We start from the raw sequence: 24,147 nt of genomic DNA, 5'->3' as shown, positions 1-24,147 counted from the left end.
AGAGATCTCATTCTAAAGAGGGGGGTCAGAATGTTGGGCTGGAACTGGGAAGGGCTGTCCTGTTGGGAGGTAGAAGAGAACCAATGGCTAGGGGTTGGAATGACTGACAGGAAACCAAATTTTAGCTTAGTATCTGGGGAAGATTTCCTCCCAAACTGGAATGAAATGCTTGGGTGGGAAAGGCATTTCCTCCTCACTGCCAATAGAAGCTGTAGTAGATGACGGCTCATGCTTTGAGTATGGGAATTAAACGATGGCTCCTAACTCAAATTAAAAAAAATTAAATTTAAAAACAAGTTTAAAAAAGACACTTATAAAATGTTTTAATAAATCCAATTTATTTACTTAATATATATTTTCCATGCAGCCCAATGTAAATTGCACTCAGTATAAACACAAAGTGACAATAATTTCTTTGCTACTTGTTGCTAATGGCTTGACTTTATACAAACATACTTGTATTGCTAAAGCTAGTTGACTGAATCCATAAATTACTATACGATATTCAAAATGGCTCCAAACTTAAAAATATTTTTTAGTTTACAGTTTAAAAGCAGTTTCTGATCCTAGCAGAACTCAAGTTTTATTAGTAACTGGAATATTAGTGTGCCTTGAAACTTGCTTTACCAACAAGTTTGGAAAATAATATTAACAGATGTACATTTCAAAAGGCTCAGAAGTTTTGGAGGCAGGTTGTAAGTAGTTATTTAATGTTAACTAATGAGACTTCTAAAAATACAAGTGTGGAGTTCACCCACAAGAAGTGGTCAATAAATATTGACAAACCTCGAAGTGTTTAGTTGTTAGCAACCTACATTCATTAACACCTCAACAAATAAATATACCACATTAAGATTTACAAGTAATACAAAATTTACAAGAATAAAGAAAGGCTTTAAGTGTTGAGATGTTTCTTGTATAATTCTCCCCAAGACTAGTATAGTCCATTAAAAAAACAAAAACTTTTACTCATGGTATTTTATAAGTATCAAACAAGTCAAAGAATGTTGCAAAGAACTTATTTGTTTATGCTGAGATTTGACAATAACCAGGTTACAGACCCAGATGAACTCTTAAGTCACCTGTAACCACTGTGGCACTGCACAAATCCTTTTTCCTTTGGCCAAGAAGGCAAAATATTTGATTGTTTGAAGGTAGTAATGTTACAGTAAGCTAATAAGAGATGCTTGAGAGGAGATAGCCACTATTTTGGGAAGGTTTCTAAGGGCATAGGGTAACTATTGTATAGCTTTTTTCAAAGTGGGAGTGCCACCAGAAAATATAAAGTACTCTTCCTTAAAAGGAAAAAAAAAAAAGAAACTTTACCTATATATTGCACTTGAGTATCTCAGAAGCTTGGGGGGGGGGGGAGTTAACATTTCCATTTTCTAGATGGATAAATGAAGGCAAAGTTTGCATTCTTTTTTTTTTTTTTTTGTGGGGCAATGGGGGTTAAGTGACTTGCCCAGGGTCACACAGCTAGTAAGTGTCAAGTGTCTGAGGCCGGATTTGAACTCAGGTCCTCCTGAATCCAGGGCCAGTGCTTTATCTATTGTGCCACCTAGCTGCCCCCTAAAGTTTGCATTCTTAAGGTCATAACGGATGTATAATTTGAATGTGTTATTCAACATTCCTTAGGAAAGCTGAGTAATTTTAATTTTCTTCAAATACAGTATTAACTCATGAATTATAATTTATTTTTCAAAAAGTTTGTTCAACTTAGCAATAACAAGTTTTCTATTTAACTTTTGAAGTATCAAACACCATAAACCTCTTGTTCTTAAGTCTTTATCTTATTTATTTGTTAGAACAAGAGGATCCAAAAAATGTCCTTGTTTGATAGAACACAGATTGCATATCTAAGGAAAGGGAAATCATTCCAATTTTGAATTCTGAGACTCCAAATATTGGTTATTTCTATGACAATACTGTAATATAATCACAATGCTGACATTAGGGGACTAGAGTATGAAGAACCATAAGTATTCAGACTGGGCAATGGCAGTACTTTACTCCAATGGTTCTCAAAGTATGGTTGCAGGTCCCTGAAACCCTTTGAGGAGATCCAAGAGATAAAAGTTTTTCATACTAATCCTAAAATGTTTTAATTTCTAATAAAAGTGTCAATAGATATAGCCCACAAAGGCTTTTTGGGGTCCTCAATTTTTGAGAATGTAAAGGGGTCCTGAGACCAAGAAATTTGAGAACCACTGCTTTTACTCCAAAGCTCATGGCTGATTTCAGAATGAAGCCTTGGCAATACACCCAGGAATCCGGGATCTTTCATCATGAATTTTAGATCCTCAGTTTCTAGGAAAAGGATTACACGTGTGAATGTTTAGCACAACTCCGGCATTGTGGGATTCTGGGCCCTTTCTCTGCATTAATGTTCAGGGTTTGGATAGACAGATGAAATTAGCTACTGTGGTTGATCTAATGAGAACACAGTCTCTTTCACTGCTAAATCATCTCAATTTCCTATGAGAATGACCACACAGTTAATCAGTGTACTGTATATATTCCAAGCTTGTCTAAAATCAAGTTTTAGAGCTAAAATTCATAGGAGTTAACAAAAAGGCTTATTCTGACAAACCCTGAAGCCTGAGACAATGTTCTTCTGAAAACATACAACACAACCATTTGATAATCAGTATTTTAGAAGTTAAAAAAAAAATGGACCTTGTTGCAAACTAAACTCAAATCAAAATGATTATTCTAGTACTTGTTAAACTCAGGCTATTACTGCCCTGATCAGGCACTTAAACTTGATTTTTAAAATCTTCATTTATAAACAATCGGGGTGACTGCAAGAATATTTCTGTAATCACAGATGCCATCCTCCAGTAATGCTGAATGCTTCCTAGAGAAATAAAACTGGTAAATAAAAGAACCTAATTTTCAACAACATAGATTGGTTTAACACTTTGTGGGTGCTAAGTTGGCATATGTGAGAAGCTAAATACATATAGCGGAATCAAACAAGTGAGGCCCAATGACTGAGTTACTGGGCAACTGTAAATCCCCCTGAGTGTATTTTTTAAAACTTTCATAAAATATTAATCATGATACACGCCTTAAGATAACAAAAGAAAAACAGAACATTTAAAGTAAAGAATATGCAATTTCCACCATCTGATATTGCTTGACATGTGACTGTACCAGGTTGCCGTACCTGCATTCACAAGTGTGGAATATAGTCAGGACAAGGCTTGCTGTGTCTGTACTGCATGACAGTCACTGTTGACTGATGCCACCAATACAACATGACCACTGCAAGGATGTGCCATATTTGGTGGCTGGACCCGAGGTAGTTTAGCTGTCCTGTAAGGATGAACAGGAGAAAAAATAGATAATGACAAATTCAAGATACCGGCACAGACATCACTTTTTACTTTTGGCCCTGCAAGGGCTGATCATCAGGCTCATCCACTTTCCACATACCCCCCTGGAGTAAGTCTCAGAGTTCTTAAAGGGAGCTCTATAGCTAATTGTTTCAACATACCATTAAAGGTAAAGGCACTCATATGCAACAAAAGTTATCTCGAGAGTGTAGGGAGAATTTGTTCTCATGCTCTGATAAACAGATAAGCAATTCCAGAACAGGTTTTTCTTTTTTTCAAATAATAAGCATTTTTATTTAAAGTTTTGAGTTCCAAATTTTATCCCTCCTTCCCTCCCTCCCCTCCCTCACACAGGTTTTTTTAATGAGGCAGTAATATTACTCTCATACAGCCACATACCTGGAAAGTATCTTTCTGGAACTTTGGAAATGTAGAAGAGGAAAGCAACAAGGGCGATCACATACATCACAATTACACGAGGTGCAAACTCCTGCAAACGACAGCACATAAAGCATGGTCACAAAGTTCAGGCTTCAATGATAACAATGATTCTCCCTTGAAACACAAAGCACTGCAGTACTACACCGAGGGAAGCATACTGTGTCTCAGCTCCAAGAAAAAAATACCACGAGAGAACCCAATTCCATCCCAGGTATGTATTCGACTATAACAAGGGAAAGGAAGTGCCAGCCAACTAAGGGCTTTAATCCAGAACACAACAGCTCAATGGTAGAAGCTCAGGTCAGAAGGGCCTCTGGAGGCCCTCTGGAAGAGCCCAGTGTAGGCACTGCTGCCACAGCCAGTAAAGGTGGAGAGTTTGGCTCTTGCAAGGCCTGTTCCATCGTCTAATATCTTGAGACTCATTTCTACCCACTGGCTGCCCCTGAAATGTTAGCAGAACCATACCCAGCTTCTCTAAAGAGACTATCGTTTTTGGACCCCTCATCACCCTACCGTACTCCACACGTTCTGATTTCTCAAAGTCCCTCTAAATCTCCAGGGCCCATGCAATACTCCAGTAAGATTTAGGCAATACAGAATTCAAGATAAAATCCCCTTAATCGAAAGGCCTATTAATGTATCCCAAGGATATATTTGTATAGGGAGGGCTGTGTGTGGGTTTTTTAATTAAATTTCTTTGGAAGCAGCATTACATTATTAAAATTATGGTCAAATGAAAAAGACCTAATCTTTTTTTTTTATCAATTTTTAAATCAAGTCTAATTTAAAGTAGCAGTTGGATATTTTATTATTTCCACGCCCCCCCCCCCAACCTAGGTACATATCATCTTTTACATTTATCCTGGTTATATATCACCTTATTATTATAGAACCACTTTCTCACATGATACCTTCTTTTCTCTATCCATTCTACATAGCATTTCATCTGAAAGACACCTGGGTATTTAGGAGGAATACAGGCTAAAACGAGTCAGAAAGGTGATCTGATAGTTAAAAACCAATCTTGGGCAGAACTGTGAGTGAATTATAAATGGTAGTGAACAGAGTACCCTGCCGAGTTCAGGATACAAGATAGAGAGTATATAAATTGGTTTACACTCCTTGTTGGTATAAAGTTGGCCTTTGTGAGAACGAAGAGCAAAATATTCTGGGAACTTTTTATAAGGACATCAACAAGCTGGAAAGTATATGAAAGAACATGAACAGGATGGTGGAGGTTCTCAAAATCATACGATATTGATTCAACAGAAGGAACATGTGATGCTTAACTTGGAGAAGATGGGGGGGTGGAGGGTGGGTAAGTATTCGAAGCTATCACAGAGCAGAAAGATCTGGTTTATTCGGCTTGGTTCCAGAGAAAAGCTAGAAATTATGAGTAGAAAATGTGAAGGGGCAGATTTAGACTTGAGGTAATGAAAAAAATTCCAAATAATGAGATCCAGAAGTAGAAGGGGGCTACCTTGGAAGATAGTTGATAGCAAAGAATTAGAAACAAGGTAAATGCCCAGTAAGAAAACAAATTACTGTATATGAATGTAATAGGATATTCCTGCACTGTAGAAAATGAGAGAAGGGTTGGATTCAGAGAAAATTGGGAAGACTTGTATGAACTGATGCAAAGTGAAATGAGCAGAAACAGTAGAACAATGTATGATTCTAACACCGTCAAGGTCAACTGTGAAAGACTTAAATTAAAAACAATTAATCACAATTCCTGGAGTGCTTAATCCTTTCAGCTCTACAACTCCCAGCCTGGGGCCTCTGAGATCCTGATTAGTGACTCTCATGGAGCTCAATGTATCAGGACAACAGCAGCAATGCCTCACTTCATCCCCTTGTCATCTTTCTTGCCAATGCACTTGTACCCTTCCCACCCTTCTGGCAACATAGTCAAATCAATAATGCCACAGCTGCTGGAAAGGGCATGTCAATCTATTCACCATTGCTGTAACCTTCCAAACCCAAATCATCTTCCCTGGCTACCACCAAGTCTCACATACTGGAATTGAAGGTTCTTGAAGACAGGGTGTCTGTATTTCTATCTCCTTAGCAGAACATATATGGCACACAGTAAGTGCTTCACAAATGCTTCTTTGTTCATCTGGTTCTTTCCCTGCCACACGATATTATTCCTATTTCATTTTCTCAGAGTAGAGGCAGGACGGTAATGAACAGAGGCCCTGGCTTCGAATCTCACCACTCCTGTTCACTACCTACGTGTTCTTGTACAAGTCAGAGCCCTAGAAGTTTCCTCACCTGGAAAAAGAAAGGGTTGGGCATGGTGTTCTCTGAGGTCCCTTAGAACTCTTGATCGATGACTCTAGAACTAAATTCACCCTCCCTGATGGGGCACAGCCCACAATTAGAGACTAGGAGCAGCAAAGTTTCCATGATATCCAAATAACTACCGTTCTTGGTCCTGTTCCCCATTTCTCCCTGCATTTTGGCTCTCTTCTCCACTGTGGGGCTTCCTTCTGTCATACCTGTTATCTTCCGTATCACCTGGCTTCACAACTTTACTGAGCTTTCTTTCTCTGCATCTCCTTCTTAGTTTTCCCTACTTTGGAGAAGCTTAATTATATCTGTTGTACAATTGCAATGACAGGTTTTTTCCCTCACATTGTTTTATTTAATAAACACACTGTGCTAATTTTGATTACTACTCTGTCAGTCTCTTAAGGGCCTCAGTCTGTATCTTTTTTTTTTTTTTAGTGAGGCAATTGGGATTAAGTGACTTGCCCAGGGTCACACAGCTAGTAAGTGTTAAGTGTCTGAGGCCGGATTTGAACTCAGGTACTCCTGACTCCAGGGTCGGTGCTCTATCCACTGCGCCACCTAGCTGCCCCCCTCAGTCTATATCTTTAAAAAGAGGATAAAAATATCTGTATTATCTGCCTTTCAGGGTGGTTATAAGGAATGTACTTTCTAAACTAGTACATTCCACTTGGTTTAGAGATTCATTTATTGAAGTTGCAGTCTAATGACACACTATATTTTATATTGTATTTGTGGTAAAATTATTATTAGTTTTTAGCTGACTCATTTGGGAGGGGCCACACCTGGCCTACCCTGAGGTTACTTATGCTACTGAGGTCAGAAGGAGAACTCTCCTTAGGCAGTTTTTGAAGGACCTCCCCTTTTGTTCTGCTCACTTCTCTCTACATCAGTTCATGAGTCTTTCCAGGTCGTTGGAGGAAAGATTGAACACTCGCTGAAGAGAAGAGGAAGCTCTTCCAGAACGCGCTCTCTCTCTCTCTCTCTCTCTGGCAGCTGCTTTCTGGGTTTTTCCCCCTGGTGGTGTGAACTCTTGCTCTCGGGCTTCCAGGTTTTGGTGAGTTAATTATGGAAAACCCTAAATTCCTTTGAACTAGCTTAATTAGAAATGGTCTGGGGATTGCATAGGTTAAGTTTAGAGTTAAGAGTATTTATCTGTATTTCTATTTTCCTATTTCCTTATCTTTGATTTTTATTAGTTTCACCTTTGTTGTTTAATTCCCAAGTAATAAAATCTGATCCTTCTATGAATTAAAGCTGTAAGGCTCCTTTCTTGTTGGCCTGGGAGAAATATCTAAAAAGGGCATTTCAGAGGGGAGGATGAACCTAAAAGGTCCCTCATTTCCAGGACCCCAATATTAAGGCAAGTCACCCAAATAACGCTCTGTATATCAAATTTTTGCCCTCACGTAATCAAATATACAGCTGAGCCATAATGTGGAACTGAAGTTTGGAGTGCCCTGTCCTATTGAATACTTGCAGGAGTTGGTGTGGCATATGGAATAATTCCATTCCATTCCAAAGTCCATGGTAAAAATACTTGTAATACATGGTAAAATAACTTTATCAATCTCAGGAATACCCACCCCCCTTTGGTAGTCCTTTCACTCTTTCAACGTTTAAGTGGGGATTAACTCTACAGTTCTCTCTGCATTTCTGGGTATGAAGTTGAATGGAATGTTCAGTTCTTCAATAGGATAGAAGCATCTTGGAAACAGCGACATTTTTTTTTTGTCTGTATCCCAGCACATCTAAGCTAGCATCAGGGAAACAGCTTGCAGACTGACTGCCCCCCCCACCCCCCAAGCTTGCTAAATGATCAAAACAAATGTTAAGTGTCATTGAGAGACACTGAAATTCAGTTTAAATATTTCTGAAATTAAATTTGTATAGACCAAGGTAATAGGATTAAGAAGCTGATCTGTAGTTATATTTGTTCCCACCCTTTTCCTCTAGGATTAACAAAATATCACAAAAAGCAGTAGGAAATAAAAAGGTCTTTTGTCAGAGTCCTCAGTAACCATTTTTATGGACGATGGTATCAGGCTACAAAGCAGCACAATAATAAAATGGACCTAGGACACCCATCTGGAAACTCTCTTAAACCACACAGATCATAGCCCATCCTTTGTACCTGTTGTCCACATCCTGCTTCCTCAAAAATCTGTCAGCCAGTAAGTTTAACCTTGTTTCCTGCCTTCCCCAAATATAGTAAGAGTTTATAATAAATAGCAAAAACGTCTATTTCCATTTTGGCTTCCTTTTTCCTGCTCACTGACTGATCAACTCTTATTCATCTTCACAGTCAATCCTCACCCCAACCTACTTAGTATGTTTTCAGTAGTATAATGAAAATAATAGGTTTAAGATATTTTTTTTCAGCTGGCAGAATAAAAGGGGGAAAGGTGGCATAGGACTTAACATGCTTTTGGGGGCAGCTAGGTGGCACAGTGGATAAAGCACTGCCCCTGGATTCAGGAGGACCTGAGTTCAAATCCAACCTCAGACACTTGACACTTGCTAGCTGTGTGACCCTGGACAAGTCACTTAACCATCACTATCACTCCCCCCCCCCCCAAAAGAAAGGTCTGCTTTCTTTATTCACAAAGTGATGCTGTTCATCTGTGGTGGTTAACGTGTGGTCAGATGATGATCATGGTCTTCCTGCTTTTCTCTCACTATGTGAAATACTTGCCCAAATGGATGGTAGCAGGAGAAGAAAGTGAAAAGTGCTTTGGCCACAAACAACATACCTGCACAATAGGCGCACCAACACCTCCATTGAGCCAGACCCAGTGAATAGTAGGAATCACTCCATACCCAGACACTGAACAAAAGATAATGGAACGAAGTCTGTGCCACTGTTGAGTGAGGTAATTGGGGTGAATCTGAGCAAAGAAGACGGTGAGGATCATAGCAAGCACCATGATCAGATAGACCTGACGCCAGTACTAGACGGGGACGGAAAAAGAAATGCATTTTTGTTAGTTACCTTCAAGGCAATGACAGCTTTTGCGTTCTAAATCCAAACCCTTTATTCCATTCCCTTTTCTCATATTAAAAGCTGCTCCTTATTAGCTTTTGAATTCTTGTAGAGATAGACTAAAATGATGTATTTTAATATGTGTACACATAAACCCTATTAGAGATGAAGAGCAGCTATGTAGGTTATTATGGATGTCTTTTTTCCCTTTTTTCTTTTTAATAATAAACATTTTAATTTAAAGTTTTGAGTTGCAAATTTTATCCCTCCTTCTTTCCCTCCTCTCCCTGCTTCCTGAGGTGGCAATGAATCAGCTATAGGTTACATATGTGCAATTATGTAGAACATGACCACATTAGTCATTTTGTATAAGAAAACTTGAATAAATGAAAGAAAATGAAAAATAGCCTGCTTCAGTCTGTGTGCCATCAACATCAGTTCTTTCTTTGGCAGTGGATAGTCTGCTTCATCATTAGTCCTTTGGGATTGTCTTGGATCATTGCATTGCTGAGAATAGTTAAGTCATTCATAGCTCTTCATCAAACAGTATTGCTGTCTCCACACACAACATTCTCCTTGTTCTGCTCACTTCTTTCTACATCAGTTCATATGAGTCTTTCCAGGCCTTTCTGAAATCATCCTGCTTGTCATTTCTTATAGCACAATATTATTCCACCACTATCATATACCACAGCTTGTTTAATCATTCCCCAATGGATGGGCATTCCTTTGATTTCCAATTTTTAGCTACCACAAAAAGAGCTGCTAAAAATATTTTTGTACAATAGATCCTTTTCTCTTTTTTAGGATGTCTTTGGGATATAAACCTAGCAGTGGTATTGCTGGATCAAAGGGCATAGTATGGATGTCTTTCCAATTAATACTATGAGATCTTTCTCAATATATTTCCCTTCCTTGAGACATCATGTCTTGCTTACCTAAAGCAGTGGGGTCAACTCAAATAGAAATTTGAGCTGCTAAATCATAAATAAGGAGCCTTGTGGGCCACATACTGACTTAGAAAACTATCATTATGTTTTAATCTATTTTTATTTATTTTGTTAAATACTTCCCAATTACATTTTAATCTTGTCTGAACTGCACTCAGGAGCGTTTGCGACCCTGACATAAAATATAGATTTCTTCTGTACTTATGGGGTCAGGTCTAACCTTTCTTTGGAAGGATGCTTCAAATGACTGATTCTCTTTTGCTGAACATCCACCGGCTCCCATTGATAATCAGGCTCAGGTTTGTGGGCTATACCATTTTTGACTGTCTTAAGCTGATTTGATTTTCATTATTATTACTTTTTCTGGGGCCGCATTTGAACTCCGGTCCTCCTGACTCCAGGGCTGGTGGTCTATCCACAGCGCCCCTCCTCTCAAATTTTTTATTTCTCTCTTTAGCCACTCTGGAACATCCTAATTCTATGCTCTCTGGAAATCCACAGGATGCTGTGTATCTTCAGCTTCAGGTGTGTCCTTGGCAGCCACAGAAGAGGAAAGGAGAAAAGGCAGGGAAAACAGAGACTAGAGTGCAAAGAGCGGAGACTAACAACATCCCACAAGCGTGTAAGGGGGGCGTTCCCTGGCAGTACCTTAGCCTCTATGTTAAGATCAAGTCTAAGATGAACATTTTCAAAAGAGTTTGAAGATTTTCTTAAGAAACAAACAAACAAAAAATCTAATGTCCACAGGTGGGAAGGAAATAATCCATCTCATCAGAACACAACGAAAGAGCATGTAACACCTGTGCCACCTGGAAGAAGGCTTCCAGTGCTGTGCTGTACCATGGCTCTTATTCACCGCCTTGATCAATGATCAATACAAAGATGCAAAAGGCATGTTTGTTAAATCTGTGGATGACTTTCAGTGGGAAGGAGTGAGATAGTAGAAGAGATTCAAAAAGATTCCCATAGGCACTAGACTACATCTAAGTTAGATAAATATGATAAATGTACAGTTCTAGACTTATTTGAAAAACAAATCTACCATACTACAAGTTCAGGATGGGGAAGGCATGGCTCACTATCAGTTTAAGTAAAATCTCAATATCTCTCTCTCTCTCTCAGTATGTATGAAAAAATTATCTCCTTCTTTGAAGGGGCACATGAAATAGACCCAAGGAAAGACAAATTCTTATTTATGGCTCTCGTTATGAGCATGTGTGCATATGCGAGTATGCTTCCAGAACACTGCATTTTCTTGCTTCCTAAGTCCATTCTCTAAGAGTTCACAGACAATCTGATGGTAGGAGCCGTATGCTTTCTTGGCCTAGAGTGGTTGACTTTCATTTCTGAAGGAGGGATAGCTAATAAGATGGATAACAATGGAGACTTAAAAAACAATCTTTCCAGGTGCTGCTTTGAGGAGGTGCCAATAAGCAGAAGAAAAGGCATGAAGAAAGAGGGAGCTGGAGTACCGAAGACAAAGCTCACCTTCCTACAATGATGCCGAGGCCTGGCCCCACTGGCTTTCAATCGTATCCATGCAATTAGTGCTCAGAGATACAAAAAAACCAAGAAAACAACGGGCCTCATTTTGTGTGAAGACAGGATTGTTGATAAGAGATATATGGGGCAATAATGGGGGATTGGAGAGAAGAGAAATCTTGACTCTTGGATGCAGTTTTTAGAGCCGTCTGCATTCTAAGGAATAATCGAAACCCATGTGACTGCTACGCACACAAAAATTAAGCATTAATAACAGCAGAGGCTACTTTGTATCCTTTATATATACTTTGAATTTCATTTGCTATGGACAAGGCCTTTTCACTTTTGTGTCTCTATCCCCAGTGCCCTGCATGTACGTGGCAGGATCTTTATAAAGGAACATCAAAGTACTGAAGCTACACTGCCAAAAAGCCTAGGCAGACCCCTGACTACAATACAATAACTCAGTGTCTGCATCCTACAGCAGACAATTTTCCCTTACTGAAAGCGTAGTAAAATTGGTAAAAAGATGACTGCGATTCTAGAACCCAATCCCCACCTCAAAAATCACTTTGATAAATAAACATTCTACTTCCACATAAAACATTCTATATTCTTCACCAGTGAATGATGTATTACTCATAAATACAAGCTTTAGTCCTGGGAAGTGAAACACCAATAGGAAAGATTGAAAGGCCAATAAGAAATATGTTTAAATTACTTACATTATTACAATAAAATGCATAAAATACTCCTGACACATAGCAACCCAGTATGCCAACAGAGATTCCTGCATAATCTAATGCCATCCATCGTCGACAGGTTTTTTCTGAGCGATGACAAGAGAAAAGGTGATAACCTACAGAACAGAGCATACAGACCTACAGAAAAGCAAAAATAAAACAAAGCTTAGTAACATTTAAAAGAAAAACTTAAAACCAAAAACAAGGCAAAGATTACTGAATCTAATTCCTGAAAATTAAAAACCTCATCAATCTCAAAACATTGTTAAGTAATATCCCGTTATCTAAGATTTTACTAGTTATTGAGGATATGTATGACCAAATTAAATCAAAATGATCAAACACATTAATGATGTGAGAACAGTACATTTCTTAACTATGTTTCTAAAAACAAACTATCACATCTTTTAATAAATCAAGTAAGAGTTTCATGAGAAAATCACATGCTAAATATGGCTTTTCTTGATTCCAGGATGAACCAGCATGATTTAAGCTATGTTGGTTTATGGCCTCCAACTGACAAAATAATGCATCCAATCACTGTAGTGGGCTCAACGATCAACACAACAGGGAAAGGGCAGAGGGGGAAGAACTGGCAGCTGGGCATGAAGATACCTGAGTTCTAGTCTCAGCTTTGCTGCCATCTGGGCGTGTGAGTTTATCTAAGTAGTTTTCTCATCTATCAAGTGAATGGATTAGGGTCTTTTCAACTCTATGGTTCTATGGCACTGATTAAATCAGAAGACAGTTGTTCTGTAGTCTGACTTTTTCACACAGAAAATATCAAAATTAGCAAATTTAAAATTTAGAGAGTATTGAATTTTCTCTAAATATTTTCTAACTTTTGACTACTGTAGAATGGACATGTTCTTGAAAAGTCTATTAAACTTTGTGGAAACTGATTTGTTTCCTCTTGATTTTGACGATTCTAAAGAGAGGAGGAAAAGTTGGCACTAAGCATGATGAAAAGAGTAAACACCCCCAGATTCAGCTTTAAAGGGAAAATAGTTTTCTAAGAAAGCTAAAAGAAACAACACATATTCTAAGGAAACTTTAAATGTTACACCAGAAACGGTTTTTCCCTGAGACCAGCTCACAGGAAAGGGAGGCGAGTTCTGTGCGTCTCTTGGTTTTGCAGGTCTCAAGACATTTCTCTGCTCAGAGAGGGGAGAATAGGTTCTGGTTTCCCACTTTGGCCATCTTGTATCCTCAAGCTTTCTCTGCCCAACCAGAGTGCGCTGAGCAAGGGAGTGGAGCAAATGATATAATCACTGGGGCTTCTGCTTGAATAGTTTCCTATTGTTTTTTCAAGATAGACAATGTATAATGTATAATTTATAACGTACAAAAAACCATGGGGGAATCAGTGGTCTCTGTGTCTATATACATACACACAAGTATTTAAATTTAACTTGGGAAGGGGCCAAGTTTGGATTTGAGAGGAAGTAATGGCCCATTGAGATTTGCATTAAACATTGACTTTCCACAAAACCACAAGGGGAGCTAATATAGTTTACAAAGTCTGTGGACTTTCATTTTCAGTTTTAAGAGGGAAGGTAGGGGAATATATATACATGTAATATATTTTAATCATAAATGATGAAATATGATAATTTTCTATTACAGGTTTTCCTTTAGAAGCAGCATCTCAATATGCTTACTATATTTTTGTATTGTTTTTATTATCCTTATGGTTAAATTGTTTCCTTGTTTAGAAAAAATTCTGATGTTATAAAAAAAAATGGGGGAGTGGGATCAGTTTAAAGTTTTGTTTAGGATAACTTAAAGAATATATCCATTCCAAAGAGCGAGCTGAAGAGAAAAAACAAATTTGTTTTGGATGCAAACTCTTTATTACTCACATAAAGATTATGAGATTGATTTTAGCAAATTTTAAAATCTAAGCTTTACTCCCTGGGATGATGATAACGACGGTGATGATTATCACCATCATCGTCATTTATATATAGTTTATTATAAAAGGCAGCTAGGTGGTAGGTACAGTGGATAGAGTGCTGGGCCAAGAAGACCCGAGTTCAAATCTGGTCCCTGACCCTTATTAGCTGTGTGACTCTGGGTAAGCCATTTAATGCTCTTTGCCTCAGTTTCCTCAGCTGTAAAATAATATGGAGAAGGAAATGGCAAACCACCCCAGTATCTTTGCCAAGAAAACCCCAAGTGGGGTCATGAAGAGTCAGACTTGACTCAATAACCACGGTGTTTACTATGTGCCAGGCACTATGCTAAGCACTTTACAAATATTATCTCCATTTGACCCTTACAACCACCCTGTGATATGAGTGTTATCAGCCCCATTTTACAATTGAGGAAACTGAGGCAAACAGAGCTTAAGTGACTTGCCCAGGCTTACACAGCTAACAAGTGTCTGAATCCAGATTTGAACTCTGGTCTTCCTGACTCCAGGAAGCACTCTTATCTATCGTACCACCTAGCATATTTAATATGTATATATTTCTTTTTGTTTTCTTTTATCATCTAGCCATAGCTTACTAATTATTCTCTAAGGAAGAATTCAGGGATTAAATACTCATTTTGAAACAAAGCTAAGTTAATATAACTAGGAAAATGAACCTGGTTTAATGGGGAAAACAAACAAAAACTGTTTCAAAGTCCAATAGAAATGATTACTTACTACTTGGGATTACTTATGCTAGTGAATTGGTCATTAGTATAGAAAATAAAGTGTTTGTTTATATATGTTTCTTTCTTCCTATAGGAGTTTCACAGAATCTGTATAGTTTTTATAAGTATAATTTATATTTTACATGCAGGGCAGAGCTAGGCCTGCAGTCAGAAAGACTATATTCTTCATGAGTTCATATCTGGTCTCAGACACTAACTAGCTATGTGACCCTGGGCGTCACTTCACCCTGTTTGCCTCAGTTTTCTCATCTATAAAATGAACCGGAGAAGGAAATGGCAGACTACTCCAGTATCTTTGCCAAGGAAACCTCAAATGGGGTCACGGACAATTGGACAGGACTGAAATGACTGAACAACAACAATATTTTAGGGATGATAGAAAATCTACTAATGACATATAGGGATAAACTATTGTTTATTTAGTGTATTTCAGCCAAAGAATATAGTTTAACCTTCTCAAATACAACAATCATTTTTTAATTGTTACAGAATTGAAAATATATTTATTTCATAAACCATAAATGAAAATTAGCCTTATTACTTTGTGGTCATACCTCTTTGGAAAACACTGTGTTTAGAATTTGTTTAAAACTGTAAAATTGGGTTTCCAATGCTGTTTACTTTTACAATAATTTTTATTATGCCCTCGACAAGTTAATAAAATTTAGAAACTACATGAGCATTTCCTGAAAGTCCTGTAAGGTAAAAAATGAATATAGAAGTTAAACAAAAGGTCATTCACAAGGAAATACTAAAGAAAATTAATTTAAAATGCTATGAACATTTAAATGAAATAGAGAGAAAGCTAAAGCAAATACTAACCACCTGAAGCCAGATCAGAGTTTAAGCAGACCCCAGGGAATCAGAAATAAACTTAAAAGGGATAGATAAGTCAGATAAACATAATATAATGTAGGGAAAACAGAAATAGTTATAAGCAACCAACACACGGTAATGAGGGCAGGAAAAAAACCAAATTTATACTAACTTATTAGACATTTTACCACTGTCTGATAAAACTGATTACAACCACAACTAACTGACAAACATTTATTAAGTGCTGACTATGTGTCAAACACTGTGTTAAATTCTGGGGTTACAAAGAAAGTCCTTAACCTCATTTGGATATTGGATGAAGTGAAGGAATCTTTGGGGATTTTTTTTAAGGGGGAGAGTAGGGAGGAAATTTTTGTAGGCAACTGTGGTTTCTCAATCCTGGAAATAGTGGATCTCAAATGTCCAAAAGAAAATATTAGGTTTTTGCTGCTAAGATTAATAATGAGTAAAGCATGGATTATTCAATTTGACCTATTTCCTTATGTGCTCTTTTAAGCAAACAGAATGGCTGAGGCAAGCCAATGTCATCTGCTCAAACAGGCCTGTCCAAAACTCCCTCAACCACTGCTTAGAAAATTCCTTACCTGAAAGCAGAAAAGACAAATAGAACAAATGACAAAGTCTTCTCGAGAAGCTCTTGCTGAAGGTAATACAGAAGTCATGTCATATATACCCAGTGTGAAGAAGAGGAAGAAGCCCAGCAAATGACTCCAGATGTTCACGGTCTCATTGGACAAAATAAACAAACTGCAAAACAAGCATACAAAACAGTCATTTCAGATCTGATTGTCTGGCACTCTGCTGACATTCAAATGTTATGGGGAAAATCTGGGTTATTTGGCATTACTTCTAAAATGTTTGCAGACTGAGGCAAGGTATCTAACAATCCCACTTTCATATTAAGCTACCCAGGTTAGAAGCAGCATGGCAGAGTAGAAGGGATGGTGGGTTTACGGTCAAGACCTGGGCTAAACACCTGTTCTCAGATTTAAACCTCTTGGCCTTTCTGGCCCCGAGTTTCTTCATCTATAAATGAATGAGTTCAAAGACCATCTCCAAGGTCCTATCCATGGTCCCATTAAATATGAATCTACTGAAGCCTGTTGATTTCAAAGTAGTGGTTAAAGATGTTCAAATGCAGCCACTACACTTGACTTGAGAAAAGCAGCCAATGAACCGGAAAACTGTTGAGAGGTTTTGCCCAGCCTGATAACTTTGTTCATTTGACTTCGAAATGAAGAGAAAATTAGTTGACACTTGCCCCAACAAGTTTATTGAGCTTAGGTCAGGTAAGATGTAATGTAATATTTTATAGATCCACAGGCATGCAGAGTGAGAATGGTCCTTAGCATCCACGTCCCCTTCCACCACTTATTTTACAGATGAGGAAAATAAATCCTAGAAAAGTCTGACGACTTATCTTGGGTTACATAGTAGCAGAATTAGGTTGGAACTCAGGTCTTCTAAGTCAGCCTAGTCTAAGAGCATTAGCGTTAAGGTCAGGAGAACTGGCTCTGCTATATATGACTTGTGTGGCTCGGGGTGAGTATTTCTGAGCCTCTGTTTTCTCATTTATAAAATGAGAGGATAAGACTAGCTACCTCTAAGATCCCATTAACACATAAACCATCAGACATTTATGAAGCAGCTATTAGGTAACAGAGCCCGACGATACAAATAAAGAAACAAGACAGTCCCAACTTTCAAGGAGTTTACAATCTACTGGGGAGACAACAAAGTAGCACCCTAACTACCGCCAGCTTGAAGGAAATGGCACTTCAAGGAAGCTAGGAATTTGAAGAAGCAGAAAGGATGAATTGCATGTCTCATACAGGGAAGAGTCAACAATCCATTTGGCTGGGTCACAGTGTGACGCTAGGAGTGATGTGCAGTTAGCCAGCAAAGAGAAGCTGGAGGAAGCAGTGTGGTGAGAGACCAAGTAAGAGTCTATTGCAATAGTCTAGGCAAGGGGTGATAAGAACTTGATCTAGGGACATTGTGATGTGAGATGTGGAGGTGGGACAGGACTTGGTAAATGACCTGAGGCAGATGTGAGAATGGCCTAGAAGAGAACTAGATTTTCCAAGAGGCAGAAGTGAGAAGGAAGTGCACTTTAAGCACCAGAAATGCAAAGGCAAAGAGGTGAGCTGGAAAGGGGTGGGGGCTGGGGGGGGGCAGACATAGAGATAGATGGTGTGGGCCATGATGCTAGCAGAACTGAAGCAGCTTTGGTTAATATCTCACTTTCACATCACCAACCATTGGTGCGGTGAGCCAAGAAGCTATGGAATAGGTGTGGGCTGTCTGAATGAATTTTGCTCCCAGGTGTACTGATCTGGGACAAACTGTGGGCCCTTTGTGGAAGGGGAACTACAAACAGAACCACTCTGAGACCCCAAGTCATTTCCTTCCTACCAGCTTGTAATCGTGTTGGCTTGGGTTTTACATTCCTGTAGACTGGTGGATCACCTTTTTACCTGGGAGTTATGTCTTTATTAAAGGAATTATTTCTATAAACGGCCCAGAAAGATCGGTGGGAGCCAGGTTATGAAAGACAAATGGCAGTCAGCATTTTATCCCGGGGACAATAGGGAAACACTCTTGTGTGACATGATCAGACCTGTGATTTAGGAACATCACTTTGGCAGTTGTGTGAAGCATGCATTAGAGGTGGCAGAGACTAAGCAAGGGGAGTAGCTAGGAGGCGATGGTAACAATCCTGACTAGAGGTAACAAGGAGCTGGATTAAGGTTGTGGAAGTTAAGTGTTGAGAGGGGAAGAGATACAAGAGATGGGATGCAATAAGACTTTTATAATGACTAGATATGGAGCAAGGGGGAGAGAAACAGAGGACGAAAGATGGAGAAACAGAGAGACGGAGAAGGAAGAAAAGGAGAGAGAAGAAGATCTAGATCAGGAACGTCTTCACCATTTTGGTCATGGACCCTTTAGTCGGCCTGACAAAACCTACAGACCCCCTTCTCAGAATAATATTTTAAAAAATGTATAAAATAAAATGTATAGAATTACAAACAAAATCAATCTACACCCTATGGTACACCCACAAAGCAAGGGAGGAACAAGTATGAGACTCCTACAAAAGAAGTTGGGAATACTCAGTTTGACAAGAAGTAGTGCCAGGAAAACCCAGGGAGAAAACAAATGGTGAAAGGGGTGGTGAATCATGTTATGAAACCTGACACCTTTTAAAGGTGTTCTGACATGGGTTTAAATGTGAATGGCCAAGGCGACATGGTATGATACAAAGTGTGCTTGACTGGAAATCAGGAAATCTGGGATCTAACCTACCACAGAGGCCTTGGCCAAGCTGTGTCTGTAGCTTTATTTGAAGGGAACTTCTTTAAGATTTCATCAAGGTCTTTGACTATCATTCTATGAAATGGTTCTGTAAACTGGGCCAGGGGCAATCTGGTTGTTAGCCATGAATTTCAGCTTTTAGGCTATAGACAGATTTTTAAGTAGTTTAAGCCGGGTTAAAAGTTGTTATAGTCTTGCAAGAATGTGCTTGAAAAGAGTGTAGCCTGATAAGCACGTGCTTTTGGCATCTTCCCTCTGTCTCTGTGGGTTTCTGCTTCCTAGTTTGTAAAATGAAAGGGATAGACTGGTAAAAGGCCCCTTCCAGCTCTAAATGTGACAGTTCTTCCCAACTATCAGAACAAAATGTATTAACCGCACTGTTATGAGAAAACTTTTCATTTGCAAACGAAGAAGGAAGAAGCAAGGAGATAAGTCTCAGCACTCAAAGGCTGTTTTAAGAGTGAGACAACTCCATGTAGAGAGGAACTGAATCTGAAAATGACCAAGATAGGACCAACAAGAGGAACTAAACCTGGAATTTAGAATCTCTAGTCGCTGGGTTCCCAGAAATTAGATCCACCTGTCTTCAAAATCCCTGAGACACTAATAAGAGAAGTTAAGAGGGCCACTGATGTCAGATACAGAAAAAGTCAGTGGCCTGAAAATCTTATCCCCAGGAGACACTGATTGCCAAAAACACTGTCTAGACCCTGTGCAGAACAGAATTTTCAACTGTTGTATTTGTCTTACTGTTGTTATACCTGGGTGGCACAGCAACACAGTCAGAAAAACCCAAGTTAAATTCAGCCTTGGACATTAGCTGTGTAACCCTGTAAAGTCATTTAATCCATCTACCTTAGGTTCCTCATCTGTAAAATGGGAATAATAGCAGTACCTACCACCCAGGGTTGTTGATGGGCTTTGCAAACCTCAGAACTTTATGTAAATGCTATTTTATTTTATTTTTTAGGGACCTTTTTTTTTTTTTACTCCAGTTTATAATCTTAGAAAGGAGAGTATTGGCTGGGTCACGCTCAGATTTATTCCTCCAGGGCAGAGAGTATTAGTCTTTCTATAGCATCACCAGCTTAGTGCTAAGTCTGGTACACAGCTGACACTCAATAAATGCTCGTCCCGGGCTATTTCATTTCTCTTCTCGCTCATCCTTCCAACAACTCGCAGGGCCTGGCACGTCGGGACGGGGAAGGGTTCACATATACAAGCAACCTGGCTCCTCCTGAAACTATCTGAAAACAAGGGGTCAGGTCATCCCACCCGCCCTTTTCCTGAGTGCAGCGCCGGGGGTGGAGCGGAGGCAGCTCGATTTCCCCCTCCCCGCCTCCGGAGGAGCAGGAGAGGGTGGGGTGGGCACTGAAAAGGAGCCCGGGGCCCTCCAGCCCTGGTCTTCCCAGGCTCAGGGGGCGGGGCCAGGCTTGTATCACCGCCCCCCCCCGCCGGGAGTAGGCGGAGCTCAAGACCACCTCGCGCATCTGTCCCGGCCTCAGGGGGCGGGGCAAGTCTGTACCCGCCCCTCCCACCAGTAGTAGGAGGAGCCAGGTTTGTATCCCACCCCAGGAAGAGGAGCTCGGACCCACACCCGGGTCTGTCCTGGGCTCAGGGGGAGGGGCCAGCTCGGTGCCCGCCCTCCCTCCCGGCAGGAGGCGGAGCTCGGACCCCCGCCCGGGTCTGTCCCGGGCTCCGGGGGGTGGGGCCAGGTCTGTACCCCGCCCCTCTCCCGCCAGGAGGAGGAGCTCGGGGTCTTCCTGGGGCTTCGGGGGCGGGGCCAGCGCGGGCCCCGCCCCCTCCCGCCGGCAGCAGCAGAGCCCGGGCGGGTGTCAGCCCGGCGTGGGTGAGGAGGCCTCAGAGGCGCGGCCGGCGGGCTGGGGGCGGGGTGCCTACCTCTTGAGGCAGAGGCGCGAGGGCAGGTAGGCCCGGTAGCCGTCCGTGATGTAGGGGTTGTCCTTGAGGGACACGGGGATCTGCTCGTAGGTGTAGAGGCGGATGCCGCGCGGCACCAGCACGGGCCAGTACTGGTAGCTGCCCAGCTCGATGTAGTGCGCGTTCTTCAGCAGCTTCGGGTGCATCGCGGCCGCCGCCTGCGCCGCCCCTTCCTCGGCCGGGGGGCGGACGGGCCCGGCGCCGGCTCCCAGCGAGCGGCGGCCCGAGACCCTCCCCGCTCCGCGGCGCTGCCTCCGACGCCTCGTCTGCGCAGACGCGGCGGCGCTGACGTCAGCGCGCCGGCTCGGGGGCCCGCCCAGCGCCACGGCCGTCGCCATCGCCGCCCACCGGGCTGCTCCTTTCCCCTTGGGGTCGGGGGTAGAGGGAGAGAGCGGAGCGGAGCCGGCGCGCGCACAGTGAGTGCGCAAGCGCGCGCCGGGGTCCGGGGCGCACGCGCGCCTCCCTTCCCTCCCCTCCCTTCCCCCCGCCTCCCGACCCGCCTGGAGCGTTGCTTGCTCTGGTCCGGGAGGGTGGGGGGAGACTGGGGGCAAAAGACAGTCCCTGCCCTCCGGGAGCTTACAGCCTAACGGGGGAGACGGCACACGAGGACACCGCCAGCAAACGATGGACGGGATTTAAACGGACAAACAAAACCCTCGAGGGCGCTGCCCCAAAGCTGGGGGGACCCCGAGAGCTAGACCTGCTGTGTCGGCCCACCCCCCGGTCCCCGGGCCCTCTGCTCCCCGTCCCCTTCCTTTCCCCTGTATTCCCTACACACGCCCCTACGATCCAGACACCGCCGCCTTCACTCGCCAAGATTTCCCCGGCCCCCGGTCCGGGCTGACTCCAGCCCGGCCGGCTCTGGTGCGGGTGGCTTTGTTTTTTTGTTGTTACTTCCGAGCATACCCCGTCATCGTCCTTCTGGCTCGCACTCCCCTCCACCGCGAACCCTTGTCCTCAAAACGGGGGGGTTCGATATGCATACTTGATGTTCCCTTAACCACTTGGGCTTCCCCGTGCATGAGCCTCCTCGGCTCCCGGTCATTCATCATCCGTAACTTACACGTGTTGCAAAACTGAAATTTACCTGTGATCATAGCCTTATCCTTACATCTCTTCCCGCGTCTCCCCCTCCTACATTCTTTAACTTCATTACGCCCTCTTCTCTCACTACCCTTCCTTCCTTTCTCAACCTTTGCTCTTAGTTTCTTCCCTTCGGTATGGAATCCTATACTTCTACATTACACTTAAATTGTCCTATCCCCATCCATCTCTTTCCAAACCCATCATTGGATTCCTATTCTTCTGCTTAGGTGCTACTAAACTCAGCTAGAGGAAGTCAGATAATCATTCTCTTAAAGAAGGGTAACGTTTAAGATTGCTTAATGGGAAGTTGATCCAGGGAGTGTATCAGTTCTATGAGATTACAGAGTGTGAATTTTGCTTCAGGCATCTGAAGGGCACCTCCCAGAGACATAGATTTGCACACAGACACCTTGACTGATTTGCACTTCAGTCCTGCTGACTGGTTGACTTGGGGCTCAAAGTGGATGGAGGGGTTGCCCTTTCTGTGCTATTATTTGAGTACAGTTTAAGAGTGAGCTGTGAAGTAGCTCTCCCCTCTTCTCATGCTCTCTCTTCCTTGGACTTTCAGACTTGAATACAGCAAGTACCAAGCAAGGACAGTTCTCCTTTACACATCGGGACTTTCTGTGGGAATAAGACTAACTGGTAATTTGGGGGGAGTTTTGAAAAGCCACAGATGATGTGCAAAGGGCAGCAGACACAAAGGAAAAGTATTTTCACTTAATATTGACCTACTTATAGCCTATGACCAAATACTTAACCCGAATTTTAGAATCAAGTAAAATGAGGCAAACACCTCATAAAAGAAAAAGAAAAAGAAATTCAGACCTTCCCTGTGGTTAAGGAAGGGCCAAAATGTTTTACACAGATTTTCCATACGGGGGAGTGGAGGGGTTCTTGGTGGTGGTGTAGTGCCCCTAAACTCGGAGGTGTGGAAGGGATAACTAATATCTTCTGATAGACATTCAAGTACTAAATAAGCAGTAACCTCTGATAAAGTTTGTTGAATTTGTATCACTGTATTTGGGAGCAATTGTGATATCTCCCTGTAAGTGTGAGATGGTATAGGAGCTGTAGTATGCTGACTGTGAGTCTCAGAACACTTTCCAGGGCGTCAGTGTGGGAGTAAGCAAGTGAACAACTTAAGCCTCCCCAGAAACCCAGAAAGCTGTTTTATATTGAGGATATGTATAGTGAATTCCAAAAGTACCCTGATGATTTGCTGAGGATAGAAAATGTTTCAAAGAGGCAAAGAAAAGGGGGAAAGGGAAATGTATCTCCCTTGTCTCCAGTCTCCCCCCAAGGTTTTAATATTACAGAATGACAAAGAGTGTGAGGAACTGGAAGGACTGATCTTGAGGAATCAACTGAATGTGCACATAAAAGGTTCCACTGGTAATTGCTCTTCCCAGGTGGCTTTTGAGTGAGGAGGAGTGCTGTGAGCCACCAGGTGGAGAGAAGGGTAGCAGATGCCTTATCTCTTCACCCCGCTGCCATTGGTCTGTGAATGCTTCTTTTTCTTTTGTCTCTTTTTTATATATACTCTTTTGTGAGCTTAGTGTGAATGAATAGCCATAATTGATCAAGTTACAATCTTGTGAGCTTCAAAAGGTCTGAAGATGCATTAGGGCTCTTTTCAGTAGCCAGAGTTGGTGGCTGACAGTCAAGTGCCAGCATAGCAGATGAGCAATCTGTTTGACCTAGCCCAGCATCAGATTGACCGGTCAGCTAGGACATCCCATCCTGAAATATTAAACCCATCTGATCAAGGGCACAATTCATCCATTATAGCAACGTTTTCCTAAAATGAAAGGATTCCCAGGGGCAGGAGTTGCAAGGTACCCCCTCAAAGCCACATGTTTCCTACAAATCAAATCCTACTACCTTGATACTTGAAGTCTGTGCCCACTTGCCCCCTCCATGGACTCTATGGGTGTAGTGGGCACTGTGGAGGTGGAAGGGAGTATACTTCTGGATTGAGAGAAGTGAATTTCTTTTCTTGCTCTGCCTTCTCAATAAATCCCTTTGTAAAAGCTAATTCATATCAAGTCATTGATTGATATGGGGGA

At 41.4% G+C, this 24,147-nt stretch overlaps 1 protein-coding gene across 2 annotated transcripts; it reads right to left on the bottom strand.

The window, feature by feature from the left end:
- Positions 1-321: 321 nt before the first annotated feature.
- PAQR3 (progestin and adipoQ receptor family member 3) lies at positions 322-21,250 on the bottom strand. 2 transcript variants are annotated; one of them, XM_043972579.1, is made up of 6 exons: positions 20,954-21,250; positions 16,321-16,483; positions 12,218-12,373; positions 8,831-9,028; positions 3,741-3,831; positions 322-3,321 (listed from the first exon to the last, which is right to left on the bottom strand). In XM_043972579.1, exons 1-6 carry the CDS (start codon positions 21,136-21,138, stop codon positions 3,179-3,181), a joined length of 936 nt encoding a protein of 311 aa, XP_043828514.1. In that variant the 5' UTR covers positions 21,139-21,250; the 3' UTR covers positions 322-3,178. The 2 variants fall into 2 exon arrangements, with proteins under 2 accessions (XP_043828514.1, XP_043828516.1); XM_043972581.1 differs by lacking the exon at positions 8,831-9,028.
- Positions 21,251-24,147: the final 2,897 nt, after the last annotated feature.

The sequence above is a fragment of the Dromiciops gliroides genome, chromosome 6 (assembly GCF_019393635.1).
Source record: "Dromiciops gliroides isolate mDroGli1 chromosome 6, mDroGli1.pri, whole genome shotgun sequence".
NCBI lineage: Eukaryota > Metazoa > Chordata > Mammalia > Microbiotheria > Microbiotheriidae > Dromiciops > Dromiciops gliroides.
The sequence above is the reverse complement of the archived record's forward strand: the minus strand, read 5'-3'. Positions and strand labels throughout refer to the sequence as shown.